Source organism: Odocoileus virginianus, chromosome 10 (genome assembly GCF_023699985.2).
Source record: "Odocoileus virginianus isolate 20LAN1187 ecotype Illinois chromosome 10, Ovbor_1.2, whole genome shotgun sequence".
In the NCBI taxonomy this organism is placed as follows: domain Eukaryota; kingdom Metazoa; phylum Chordata; class Mammalia; order Artiodactyla; family Cervidae; genus Odocoileus; species Odocoileus virginianus.
This window is the reverse complement of record NC_069683.1, coordinates 60,114,730-60,127,727: the sequence shown is the minus strand read 5'-3', so window position 1 is coordinate 60,127,727 and position 12,998 is coordinate 60,114,730. Positions and strand designations below refer to the sequence as shown.

At 36.4% G+C, this 12,998-nt stretch overlaps 1 protein-coding gene across 3 annotated transcripts in view; it reads left to right on the top strand.

Moving 5' to 3' along the window:
• SESN3 (sestrin 3) overlaps positions 1–12,998 on the top strand; it is a 76,877-nt gene that overhangs the window by 45,935 nt on the left and 17,944 nt on the right. For all 3 annotated transcript variants that reach the window (XM_070473655.1, XM_020885535.2, XM_020885536.2), the window contains exons 2-6: positions 4,146–4,211; positions 6,827–7,024; positions 8,460–8,642; positions 11,269–11,505; positions 12,104–12,278. In XM_070473655.1, the coding sequence (XP_070329756.1) occupies positions 6,917–7,024; positions 8,460–8,642; positions 11,269–11,505; positions 12,104–12,278 (703 nt within the window). In that variant the 5' untranslated portion in view covers positions 4,146–4,211; positions 6,827–6,916. The remainder of the gene's footprint in view (positions 1–4,145; positions 4,212–6,826; positions 7,025–8,459; positions 8,643–11,268; positions 11,506–12,103; positions 12,279–12,998) is intronic.

Sequence of the window (12,998 nt, the reverse complement as noted above, 5' to 3'; positions counted from 1 at the left end):
GAAGGCTACATGTTGGTATAATTTTAAAGTGTTAGTTTTTCCCTTCTCTTCCATGGGCTTCCCGTGACTCAAACAGTCAAGGATCTGCCTGCAGTGTGGGAGACCCGGGTTTGATCCCTGAGTTGGGAAGATCCCCTGGAGAAGGGAACAGCTACCCACTCCAGTATTCTGGCCTGGAGAGTTCCATGGACTGTAGTCCATGGGGTCGCAAAGAGTTGGACATGACAGAGTGACTCTCATTTATCAGTGTATAAATAGCTCTCTCAGGTGAGGCCACATCATCTCTGCCCTCCTCGGTCGGCTATTGCAATAGCTTCCTAGCTGGGGGTTTGTTTGTTTCTCTTTTGGGGTATTTTTATTTGTTTGGGGTTTGTTTTTTTTTCTGCCTCTGGAGTGACTGTATCACACCAAGAATTGTATTATTAAAAACACAGATCTGATCCACAACTCTGCCTACGGAATTTTTATCTGAACTGTGTATGCAATTGCTTCCCTGGTGGCTCAGTGGTAAAGAATCCACCTGCCAATGCAGGAGATGAGGGTTCATCCCTGGGTTGGGAAGATCCCCTAGAGGAGGGCACGGCAACTCATGCCAGTATTCTTGCCTGGGAAACCCCATAGGCAGAGGGCAGGCCATAGTCTATGGGTCGCAAGAGTCAAGACATAACTTAGTGACCTAGTCACCACCACCAACACCACCACCGTGTATCCAATTAAAAGTTTCAGAAACATTTTTTGAAGGCTGTCTTTTACTTCTGATGTTAGTGAGTTAAGTGAACATTTTCTCAACTGATGAAAATAAAATTGGTAAAGCATTTTTTCATCAGCATATTGGTAGTATGCAACAAGAACTTTAAAGATTTATAACCTAAACCCCAATAAATCCACATCTAGGAATCTTTCTAAAGAAACCATCTTAAATACTGCAAAATATGCCCCCAAGTCTCTTTATACAAAGATATTCATCATATCTATTCACTATTTACGGTAATAAAACCATACATACACCACCATAAACTATACACCAACATAAACCATGGTGGTTTAGTGGCTAAGTCATGTCTAACTCTTGTGACTCCATGGACTAGAACCCACCAGGTTCCTCTGTTCATGGGATTTTCCAGGCAAGAATATTGGAGTGGGTTGCCATTCCCTTCTCCAGGGGATCTTCCTGACCCAGGTATTGAGCCCACATTTCCTATGTCTCCAGCATCACAGGCAGCTTCCTTATTCACTGAACCATTGGGGAAGCAACTGACTAAGTAAATGATGGTTCATAAAATGATGTAATTCCATACTGCTTTGTGTATGCATATACAAACTATGATATAGTTAATGCATTTCTGCCAGTCTATTACTTTTTTGTGTCCCCACTGTACTTCAGTCACTCAGTTGTGTCCAACTCTTTGTGACCCCATGGACTGCAGCATGCCAGGCTTCCCTGTCCATCACCAACTCCCAGAGCTTACTCAAACTCTTGTCCATCAAGTCAGTGATGCCATCCAACCATCTCATCCTCTGTCGTCCCCTTCTCCTCCCACCTTCAATCTTTCCTAGCATCAGGATCTTTTCCAATGAGCCAGTTCTTTGCATCAGGTGGCCAAAGTATTGGAGTTTCAGCTTCAGCATCAGTCCTTCCAGTAAATATTCAGGGCTGATTTCCTTTAGGATTGACTGGTTGGATCTCCTTGCAGTCCAAGGGACTCTCGAGAGTTTTCTCCAACACCACAGTTCAGAAGCATCAATTCTTTGGCTGTACTTAGCACATTGTGACGGAGAAGGCAATGGCAACCCACTCCAGTTCTCTTGCCTGGAAAATCCCATGGACGGGGGAGCCTGGCAGGCTGCAGTCCATGGGGTCGCTGAGTCTCACATGACTGAGCAACTTTACTTTCACTTTTCACTTTCCTGCACTGGAGAAAGAAATGGCAACCCACTCCAGTGTTCTAGCCTGGAGAATCCCAGGGATGGCGGAGCCTGGTAGGCTGCCGTCTATGGGGTCGCACAGAGTCGGACACGACTGACACGACTTAGCAGCAGCAGCAGCAGCACATTGTGAATGCTCAGTGAATATCTGCTGAATAAATGAACAAATGAGTGTTGACACAAATGAAATCATATCAGTTGCTTCTTATCAACTGGTTAAAATTAACAGGTGTTATATTCTTTTTAAGTATAGTAGTATGCAGTTCCACTTGTGATGAAAATGTATTTCAGATTTAAACCTTGGCCAATCCAGAAAATATTTCTGTAGGCAAAATAACTATTTCAGACCTTTAAAGGTAAATCAGTTGATAAATATATCAAGTAATGATTTTAAAAAATAAATCATTCTCTATCTCCAAAGTCCCTTTGTACACTTTTAGTTTATTTTTCTCTCCCTATATTTTCTCTGAATTTCATGTATTTTTAAAAATAAATAAATATAAAAGACTCCACTTATCTCCCTTTGGACATTTTCCCCCTCAAACCTGTGATCTGTCCTCGCAATCAGTTCGTCTAACTGCTTTGTTTATTTGAAATGATCAGTTGTCAAGGAAATTACCTTTCACATACTGGTGCATTAGGCTATGTTATATAGAGAGTATTCAAATTTTTATTTCTTATAATTTACCAAGACTAGCAAGGGGAAGAAGTCCGTCATTTTCTTCTTAATTATTTTTCTAGGTAAACCCAGATGATGGTTGATGCAGGCAAGAAATACCAATATTAGAAATTCTAAATTGTTTCTTTTGACATAGAATTTTCTAATGTACTTCACCAGCAGATTGAGATCTCTTTGTCATCCCTTGACAAATATAACCTAGATGATTAGTTCTTCCTAAAGCACTAGCAGTTTAAGATGATCATTATTTAATATATTTATCTCACTAGCACCCTGAAAATTGTTGGAGATTGTGTGCCAAACTTCTGAGGGCAGGGCCCATGTCTATCTTGCTCACCCTGTATCTTGAGGCTACCACGGTATCTGGTTAGGTTCTCAAAAGATTATTGAATACTTGACTGCTTCCTAATGAAGTCAGAGATTCAAATACTTTTTTTGTGTTTGGTAGACTCTTGGACTGTAAGGAACAAAAAAGATTCAGGCTACCTTGCAGAGAAAGAGATAGGGAAGGAGGGAGCGGGGAGAAGGGCAAGCTTAATGTTAACATTCCTCTCCTGTTAACATTCCTTCCCCTGTTCTTCAGTCTCTCACTCGGTCGTTAGAATATTCATAAACCGAAGCATAGTCCCTGTTTTTATGGCACGACTTTGGAGGGCTTCTATTTCACAAACTTATTACTTTAATTATAGAAAATCAAGTAGCCATTCCCCCCGTCTCTTCTCCTGGTAAGAAGGGTCTCAAAACCTGAGAGTCTGCCTCTGACTCTGCCTGCTCTTCCTTATGCCGGCAGAGGAGGAATTTCGTTCCTGATGGGAGTTTTTCTGACTTATAGATGAATGTACTTAAATGGGGCCACAAAAACCATATTTAAAAAAAAAGTTAAAATGAACACAGACATACCATTGGTAATCTGGCTGTTATTAATACTAAGTAGAATAGCGATAGAACAATAGACATTGTTATAGTCTCCATTTCTCAGGTTAAATTAACCTCTACTTCTCCATGTTTTACATTTTTCTTACCTAAAGCTTCAGAAGCTTATATTAGATATGCCTATTCCTATTTTATTCAGAAAGAAAAACAGAAATAAGACCATTGCTTTAGGAGGTTGTGTGTAATACTCTTAGAATCTAACTTTTCCTTTAGCTTTCAAATTGAGGTTTAACAGTGTCCTAATATACTATTAGATATGATTTTATTATGGAGGCTGATGGTTTCCAGTCATGTGAAATATGGGCTAAAAATTATCTGGTGCTATAGAATATGACTGAGGGAAATAATATTTGAGGAGCCTGCCTGTGTACCCAGCACTGTGGTAGGAGATTTCTGTCTCATTATCTTGTTCATACAATGACCCCATCGGTTGTTTGCTGTTGTTGTTTGTTATGCGGCTGGAAGGGGCGGAATCCAAGACCTAACACTCTGATTTTACATAATTCTATTTACTTATTCCATTTATTTTATAATTTAGCAATTTATACCAGTTTAACTTTTCATGGAAAGTCATCATTAATACATAAAACTTTTCTTTTAAAAACAGGATAAAAGAATCAGAGTATCTCAACCCTTGACAAGAGGACCAAGTGCCTTTATTCCAGAGAAGGAAGTAAGTCAATCTGTCTTAATATATATATAGTGATTTTAAAAATAACTCAATTGTGTCAAAGAATATCTGCATTTTTTTAATATGGAAGTAAACATGTGTTTTGCTCTTATTCTTATTTGTCAGAAAACCACAGAAGTATTTTCAACTTCACTTGAAAGATTGTATGTGTAATAATCGTCTTATTTGGAATTAGACAGCACTGCAAGTTTAGAAAAATATAAATTTTACCATATTTGATTTCAAACACAACATTTCTGAACAAAGCTGCTAACAATAATAAAACTTAATATTATCATGTAGGTTTAAGGTTTTAAAATGGCCAGTGTTTCACGGTGATTATAGGTTACATAAATGTTAAGAAAAGACATTTTAAAATGAAAAAGTAAGTTTACCAAATCTATTGAAGAAAACATGATATTATATCACTAGTAATTAATCTTTTCATTTGGTTCTAAGTCTCTCATGAGACAGAATGTCAGAGAATCTCCACTACAAGCTGCACTTTTGATGAAGCTAGAGGAGTCAAGATGGTAAATGCAGAAATAAAGTTTGTGAAATGACACAAAAGATACTATAAGAAAATTTTCGTGCCTGTTTAGTGGGTATACATCTCTATGAAAGATCACAGCAATGTTTAGGACCTGGAGATTCCTAGCTGCCTTTAACTTATACTTGGGCTAAGAAAAATTTAAGGCCCACTAATTGAGTTTTTCACAGCTTCAAGGAGTTATTAACTCATATTAACCATGGTTATATATACTGAGTTACTATTGGCTATATATACTGATTTACTATTTATTAATTATAAAAGATATCATTTATCTTGAAGTGCTAGCATTATTCCTATATTGTTCAGAAATTAGTCAACACATATTTAGAGTACATATGATGTCTCAGGTATCCCTTAAAGAATGAGTAGAATTTGAATAATAATATATGTCAGGTCATCACTAGAGTCAGCAGTTCTACCATGTTCATTTTGCCTCTTTAGTGACCTTGCCATTTACATGAAACTCCAAAGTTACCTGTAATGTTTCAGGAGCTCAGGGACTGTAGCTGATCTAGGTGGTGACCACGCATTAGAGAAATTGTTGGGCTTGTCCTGTTTCCCTCATAGAGCACATGGCTGCTCTTAAGCAGAGTGATTGCCTAATACATATATAAAGACTTCCTGAAATACTGCCATTTACACAGAATGTATTTGGAGACAATCTGGTTTGCAGCAGCAACGGCTGTTTTCAGGCTCTGTTGCATCGTATGAATCTATTAATGTCTTTTAGGCATCAGTTAAGCAGAAGAATCTTCTGCTGGAAAACAAAACAAAAACAACAAATATCCTGTCCCTAATTATATAGAGTTTATCATGATCCTATTCCATTTTTAACTGTCGTCTTGGTTCCCTGTAGTTGACACAATGGGAGGACATGAACAAATGGAGATACATTTGGTTTTATAGTGAGCCAAAGTGAAATTGCCTTTTTTTTACACTGTTGTAATTAACATTTCTTCACAATTAACACTTTTCAAACATTACATTTCCTTTGGGATTAAATTTTCCTCAATCAATAGTGCCTTTGAATAATCTCTACTTATCTTCAGAAGAGCTTGTGAAGTCAGCGCTGAAAAGTAAACAGAGCTTCTTAAGAGCAAGTGTGGATCTTTAGAAAGACCATGAGTCTAGATTTGAGGAGATTCTAGACCAGGCTCTGCTATTAAATAGCTATATGAACTGACATTTAATCTTGAGTCTGTTACCTTATCTAAAATAAGGGACAAATTCTTCTTAAGTCTAGAACTCTAATTCTAAAATGCCAATAAATAATGAACCAAGCCAAGAAATACACATCTGATGTCCATTGATTCCCACTGAAACAAGTCCTTCCACGGGGTGCTAATAAGCTCTTAACACCTTCAGAAGCCAATTGTTGGTATGACGCCTAAGCTGTCACTGTTTATAAACCTGTATGTAAATAATCTATTTTTGAGAAAGTCCTTTTGATTTTCTCAGATGCTGCACATCCATTTTAATAACTTACCTTGTTTCTAGTAATTAATATAATAAGCTTAAAATGGGAATCTAGTGTCCTATTAATTTTTCAATTAACACTTTCCTACAAATTATCCTATTTTTCTTTGTCCCCAAAAAAGACTGCAGAAAGCTTTAATGTTGAATAACGAAAACAAGCAAGGGATGAGACTGAAAAATGTCTGTTCTAAGATATAGTCATTAAGTGTGTTCATAGGCTATTGAGAGAAAATTCTGAATGCTTTCCCTCCCCACGAATCGGTGTGACAATAGCCAGGCACGCAGGCCCTGAAAATTTTTGCCTTATGTGCCTGGCAAAGCAGATGGAAGCTTCTTTTCTCCAATTTCATAGCTGTGTGTATAATGTTTGATAATTTGACATTTGTTGTTTAATAAATTGTGGTCCCAGAGCCAAAAATGAATGGTGGTTTTGTTTTCATTTCTGTTTCTAGTATGAACAACTGCATTATTTCAGTGTCTGTTAATATCAAAAGGACCTTCACTGGCTTCAGTCGTGGAATAATGCATGTAAACCACTGGTGTGTTTACTTCTCAGTCGTGATTTTGTTTTGTGTTTCTTGGTTGAAAGGTTGTCCAGGCAAACACAGTGGATGAACGTACTAACTTTCTTGTGGAAGAATACTCTACATCCGGTCGCTTGGACAACATCACCCAGGTCATGAGCCTGCACACGCAGTACCTGGAGTCCTTCCTGAGGAGCCAGTTCTACATGCTGCGCATGGACGGCCCCCTCCCTCTACCGCACCGGCACTACATCGCCATCATGGTGCGCTCACTTCCGGTTCCTGTGTTCACGTGACTTTGTCCTCATTTAGTCCCTCTCCCTTCTGGTATTACGTGTGGTGCAGAGCTAAGTGTAATTTCACAGAAACAATAACTCAAGAAGCTTGTGACCTTTTGGATTCCAAATCTACTGGTTACATCTTGAATGTTGTAACCCACTTAATATACTGAATGTTTCTGATTTAATTATTGGTAAAGTCGTCTTCCACGTTTAATCTCATGATTAAAGATGTTTATAGGGTCGAAAGTAAATGTTCCTAGTGTCCCTCAAATTTTCTTTTTACTCCTAATAGTTTTCTTTCAGTATTAATATAAAGCAGGTTGGTTGTGACTTTTTATTTAGTCATTCTGTACATGAAGAATATCACTAATTTGGCTAAATAATAGCAAAGTATTAGCACCAAAGGTGACTCTGTCAGAGAAGAATTCTTAAATAAGTTATACTACTTCCAAGTTTAGTACTTGGTACAAGCTAGTTAACTAGTTAATGTTTGAGAGGGAGAAAATTATAAATTGGGATGATGGGCAGCAGGAATAAGAAGATAGAAACAGTGCTATAGTTGGACTGTTGCTGGAGAAAAGAACAAGATGCAAGTGCAATATATTTGGAGACGTTAGGGGAACATCTGGGCTGGCAGAGCGATCAGAGCCAGCCAGGAGTTAGTTTTTATCAAGTTTAATTTGTTTATGCTCTCACTGAAATTTTAAACAACAAAAAAAGTGCTGCATCCTGTGTTTTATTAAATGATGAACTTGACTAAGATTACTCAGTTTAAGGTTTTGACGACACTAAGGCTGAAAGCCAACTTAGAATGGTCACGGACAGAGAAATAAGATGTGGAAAACAGAGTAAAACAGTACTATTTAATTGAGGAAACGAGCGGTGAAAAGTCTGTTTTGCATGGATTTACCAATTTATCAAGGCTTATTCTGGCTTGCCTAGGAAAGGGTCAGTGAGCTTCAGTTTCATCTCAATAGGAGGATGGGCACAGATAAGGCTGATTCACAGTTATTTCAAAGGGAATAAGAAAAATATTCAAACTAGTATATATTCTGAATTGGTACAAGTTAATGAGATTTCGTTGTGTTTTAAATAGAATACAGTTGATATCATTTACCATAATGAAATGAACATATACTTCCTTCACATAAATAGAAAATAGGTTCTAGATTGACCCCTACCACTTCTGGATGAGGAAGTAATTGGCTTCATGTGACATTTACTTATATTAAGTATCAGTTTTATGTATTGATTTAAGAATCTATGACAACATTGTGATGAAAGTTTTAGGAAGAGCATTCTCTAAGAAAAGAATTGTTAGCTATAAAAATGAACTTTAAATGACTGTCTTAGTAATTGTATAATAAGACCATACCATGACTGTTTTATCTACCAACTCTTTTTTTGTGTGTTGTAGGCTGCAGCTAGACATCAGTGTTCTTACTTAATAAACATGCATGTGGATGAATTTTTAAAGACAGGAGGTATTGCTGAATGGTTGAATGGTTTGGAATATGTACCACAAAGACTGAAAAATCTTAATGAAATAAACAAGCTGTTAGCACACCGACCCTGGCTGATCACAAAAGAGCACATTCAGGTACTGAGTATTTCTTTAGGGGAGAAAGAAATTTTACTAATGATTCTTAGTAAGAGTTATTTTCAGTTAAATATTTTGCTTAAGACTTAATTTGAAATACTTGCATGTTAGGAATTTGAAAAATAAATAAAATAGTGTATTAAAATGTGTAGACAACAGAAGTCAGTGGGTTTAAGTTAAATATAAATGAATACTTCTCTGTAAGTGAAAGTCTTTTCAGTCATGTCTGACTCTTTGTGACCCCATGGACTTATATAGTCCATGGGATTCTCCAGGCCAGAATACTGGAGTGGGTAGCATTTCCCTTCTCCAGTGGATCTTCCCCACCAGGAATTGAACAGGGATCTCCTGCATTGCAGGCAGATTCTTTACCAGCTGAGCTACCAGGGAAGCCCACTTCTCTTTAAGTAATCAGTAATTAGCAAATAACTATAAGAATAGTTGATTTCTATTTTCAAGCAGTAGGCAGAACAAAGAAAGTGCTTTAGGAGGATAACATATGTAAGTTCTAGTCTTTAACTCTGTTAACTACAAAATGTGTGACCTTTAGTAAGTTAACTTTTGTGGGCATTGGTAGTTCACCCTTCTATAAATGAGATGCCTGGATGAAATGAGTTCTAAACTCTTTTGCAGTTCTAACATTTCATAATTTTAAGATTTTGAAAAAATGATTTTGCAAATAAAAGTGATTTGCCAACTGATGTGTATATACTTACATGCCTCTAGAGACTAGAACTTAGGTAAGAAAGAGGAAAGAGAACTGTGATTGACTGTAGCACTTGCCCTTCAAAAGTAGCATCTGTGAAAAGCCTCCGGGGTGAGGTTGTTGAATTCATGCTTAGCACCATGCTTGGCACTATTCAGTTAGTAGGGGTCATCAGCTAAATCATTATCAGTAGAAGCCTTAGGTACTTAAAAATCCCTTCTTCTAATGCATTAGAAATGTCCTTGGTTTTGTTTTTTCCCTCATTTTGTTAGTTATTTGCCCAGTTAAACCAAACTTAGCTTTTGTCAGTCTGTATACTCTCAGATTTGTATTATCTATTAGGGCTTGTTTATAAAATATGAACAAAGCTATAGCATAAAGGTGTTATTTATAGTAGCAAATAAGAAATTTAGAAGCAATTTAAATGTGTAAGGAAATGGAACTGTAGTTCTGGGCTACAATATGCCCATGCTTAATATAATTAATTGAAGACAGAGGAGCCTCATGAAAATCAAATTTTTCAAAAAGTTTGAAAAGCAGAGAAAAATGGATGTATACTCTGATTATTTAATTATACTTTTTAAACATAAAATAAGATATGTAAAAGTTACATTAAAGTGGTAGAATATGATTGATTTTTCCTTTTTTACCCCCTGAACTTTTAGTAATGTATTAAATTTGTATGTAGTTAAATAATGGAGAGTAAAGCAAAAGCAGTTTTTTGGTTTTAGTTTTTAGATGTGAAGTGACCCAAGTGAAAGTTTTAGATTCGAGAACAGACCCCCATACACACACTGAGAGATAGATTAATAGATAAGGGTTGATGGGGAAAACCTTGAATGGATTAATAGCTAGAATTGTTATTGTGTTTAATGGCTTCACTTATGATTCCAACATTCATCTGGAAAAAGTGAAAGTGAAAGTCTCTCAGTCATGTCCAACACTTTGCGACCCCATGGACTATACAGTCTGTGGAATTCTCCAGGCCAGAATACTGGAGTGGGTAGCCTTCCCCTTCTCCAGCGGATCTTCCCAATCCAGTAATCCAACTAGGGTCTCCTGCATTGCAGATGGATTCTTTACCAACCGAGCTATCAGGGAAGCCCATTCATATGGAAGATCCAGTAAAATAGCATGTAAAAAAAGTGCTCTGATATTTTTGTTTTGTTTTTGTTGGGTTATTTTTTTTTAACTTTTTATTTTGTATTGGATTATAGCCAGTTAACATTGTTGTGATAGTTTCAGGTGGATAACAAAGGGACTCAGCCATACATATACACATATGCATTCTCCTTTAAACTCCCCTCCCATCCAGGCTGCATAACATTGAGCAGAGTTACCTGTGCTGTACAGTAGGACCTTGTTAGTTATCCATTTTAAATAGAGCAGATTTTTTTTTAATGTCCCTTCAAATGTGAGGTAGTTTTCTACAGTGTCTATCATCTGCTGTAGGTTCTTTCTCTATCAGAGACAATATCTAAAAGACAATTAAAAGTTGACCTACTGAATTAAATATTTATGTTATTTTTAAGGTAGTCTCTACCTTTAAAACCTTCAAATGAATGGTCTTGCTAGAGAAACTTTAAAGTCCCTTCTAGCATCAATGTTCTTGGATTCTCTAAAATACCTTATTAAAATAGCATAATATAGAAAAGTGCTTTGGAAACAGAAACTCCATTATATGTATAAGGAATTTCAGAGAAGCCACAATGTAATTCTGTTGTTAGTTTTGATAAGTTTAATGTAATATTGTTTGACCAAAGCTGTATCTTTAATATATGAAACAGTTTAAATGGAATTTTAAGTATTATTACTATAAATGGACATATGAAATTTTATACATTTTTCAATACTTTCTAAAATTGCTTTGTAACATTCTGTGGTTTTCACTTTTATTCTTGATTGGCTTTCTCATTTCAGAAACTTGTCAAAACTGGAGAAAATAATTGGTCTCTGCCTGAACTGGTACATGCTGTGGTCCTACTGGCTCATTATCATGCTTTGGCAAGCTTTGTTTTTGGTAGTGGCATCAATCCAGAAAGAGATCCAGAAATCTCCAATGGACTCAGGCTAATACCAGTCAACAATTTCTGTGTGTGTGATCTCGCTAATGACAACAACATAGAGAATGCATCCCTTACAGGCAGCAACTTCGGGGTTCGTTTTCTTAACTGTTTTTCTTTACTGCTTTGCCTTTAAACTTGCTATGTTAAAAAAACATCTAGAGAAATTATCTGATTAAACAGGATATTATAGGCTTGAAATATTTTGTATAATTTTTTTATTATCCTAAAAATTTAACCTGTTCCTGAAGTTCTGAATTGTCTTAGGAGGCTTTTAAAGCCATTACAAATCAAAAGGCTTGTAAGGCTGTCCCAGTTTTAGAAATAAGTGATAATATAATCTAATATATATCAAATTCTGTTGTATTGGGTTGGCCAAAAAGTTTGTTTGCATTTTTCTGAAAGCTATTATGGGAAAACCTAAATGAACTTTTTGGCTAACCCAGTAGAATTCTAGATTAAATAAATCCATTCCTATAAACTTTCTGTGTTTATGGCTGAAGCAGAAACACTATACCTCTGAAAATGTTGGTTTTCCCATATGATTTTCTTTGGAGTTACTGGAAAGCCCACTTAGGAAATTAATGACTATGCTAGTGCCACTGTACATAAGGTGACATTGGGAGATGGAGACATTTACTAGAACAACTTTTAATATTAATAACACCCAATATTATATTCTCTGGCTCCAGATTGTCGATTCTCTAAGTGAGCTAGAGGCCTTAATGGAAAGAATGAAAAGGCTTCAAGAAGAAAGGGAAGATGAAGAGGCATCTCAGGAAGAAATGACCACTCGCTTTGAGAAGGAGAAGAAAGAAAGTCTTTTTGTGGTCTCTGGAGATACTTTTCATTCATTTCCTCATTCAGGTGCTTTTTCTATTTCACTGTTTTTGCCTTTTGTCTTTGCCTTTGACTTCCCTGGTAGCTCAGATAATAAAGAATCTGCCTGCAATGCAGAAAACCCGGGTTCCATCCCTTGGTCGGGAAGATCCCTGTTGTTCTTAGAACCCTGACTGACCACCTCAGACCACCTTCAATATTTTCCATATGGATAACGGAATGATTCCACTATCACGTTTCTTCTATTTAGTTCTCTTCTACCTGATGCTGATACTATTGCTTCCCCTCTTGTGTTTGCTGCATCTTTGAATATATTTCAGATCAGTTGAGAGGTACTTCAGCTATGTATGCAGTTCATGCTTGTATCCTGGATAAAATGTTATTCAGAGCAGACCAACTGCTTATAAAGTTAGATAAGAGTATTTAACCCATCCTACTTGTGTGATTTTTTTTTTTAGTGATAAGTAAAATCCTGTTTCAATAGATGTAATTTGTAAGAAATATCTCTTCCTTTTTTGTGGGTGTGGAGTGTGTGGGAGGATTGTTCTCACACTGCTGGTTTTTTCCAGATTATTTCTAAAGTTACACTGCACTTGCATTTGCATTTCTTTGGAGAAACCTTTGGAATTATATAAAAATGTATTATTCAGGTCATTTTCTTAGGTTGAATTTGGAGGAATTCATCCTGTATTAAAAGTTAGGCTTTTCTGTATCAAAAGACTTCTTTGCTTTAGTCTTTAAAATACA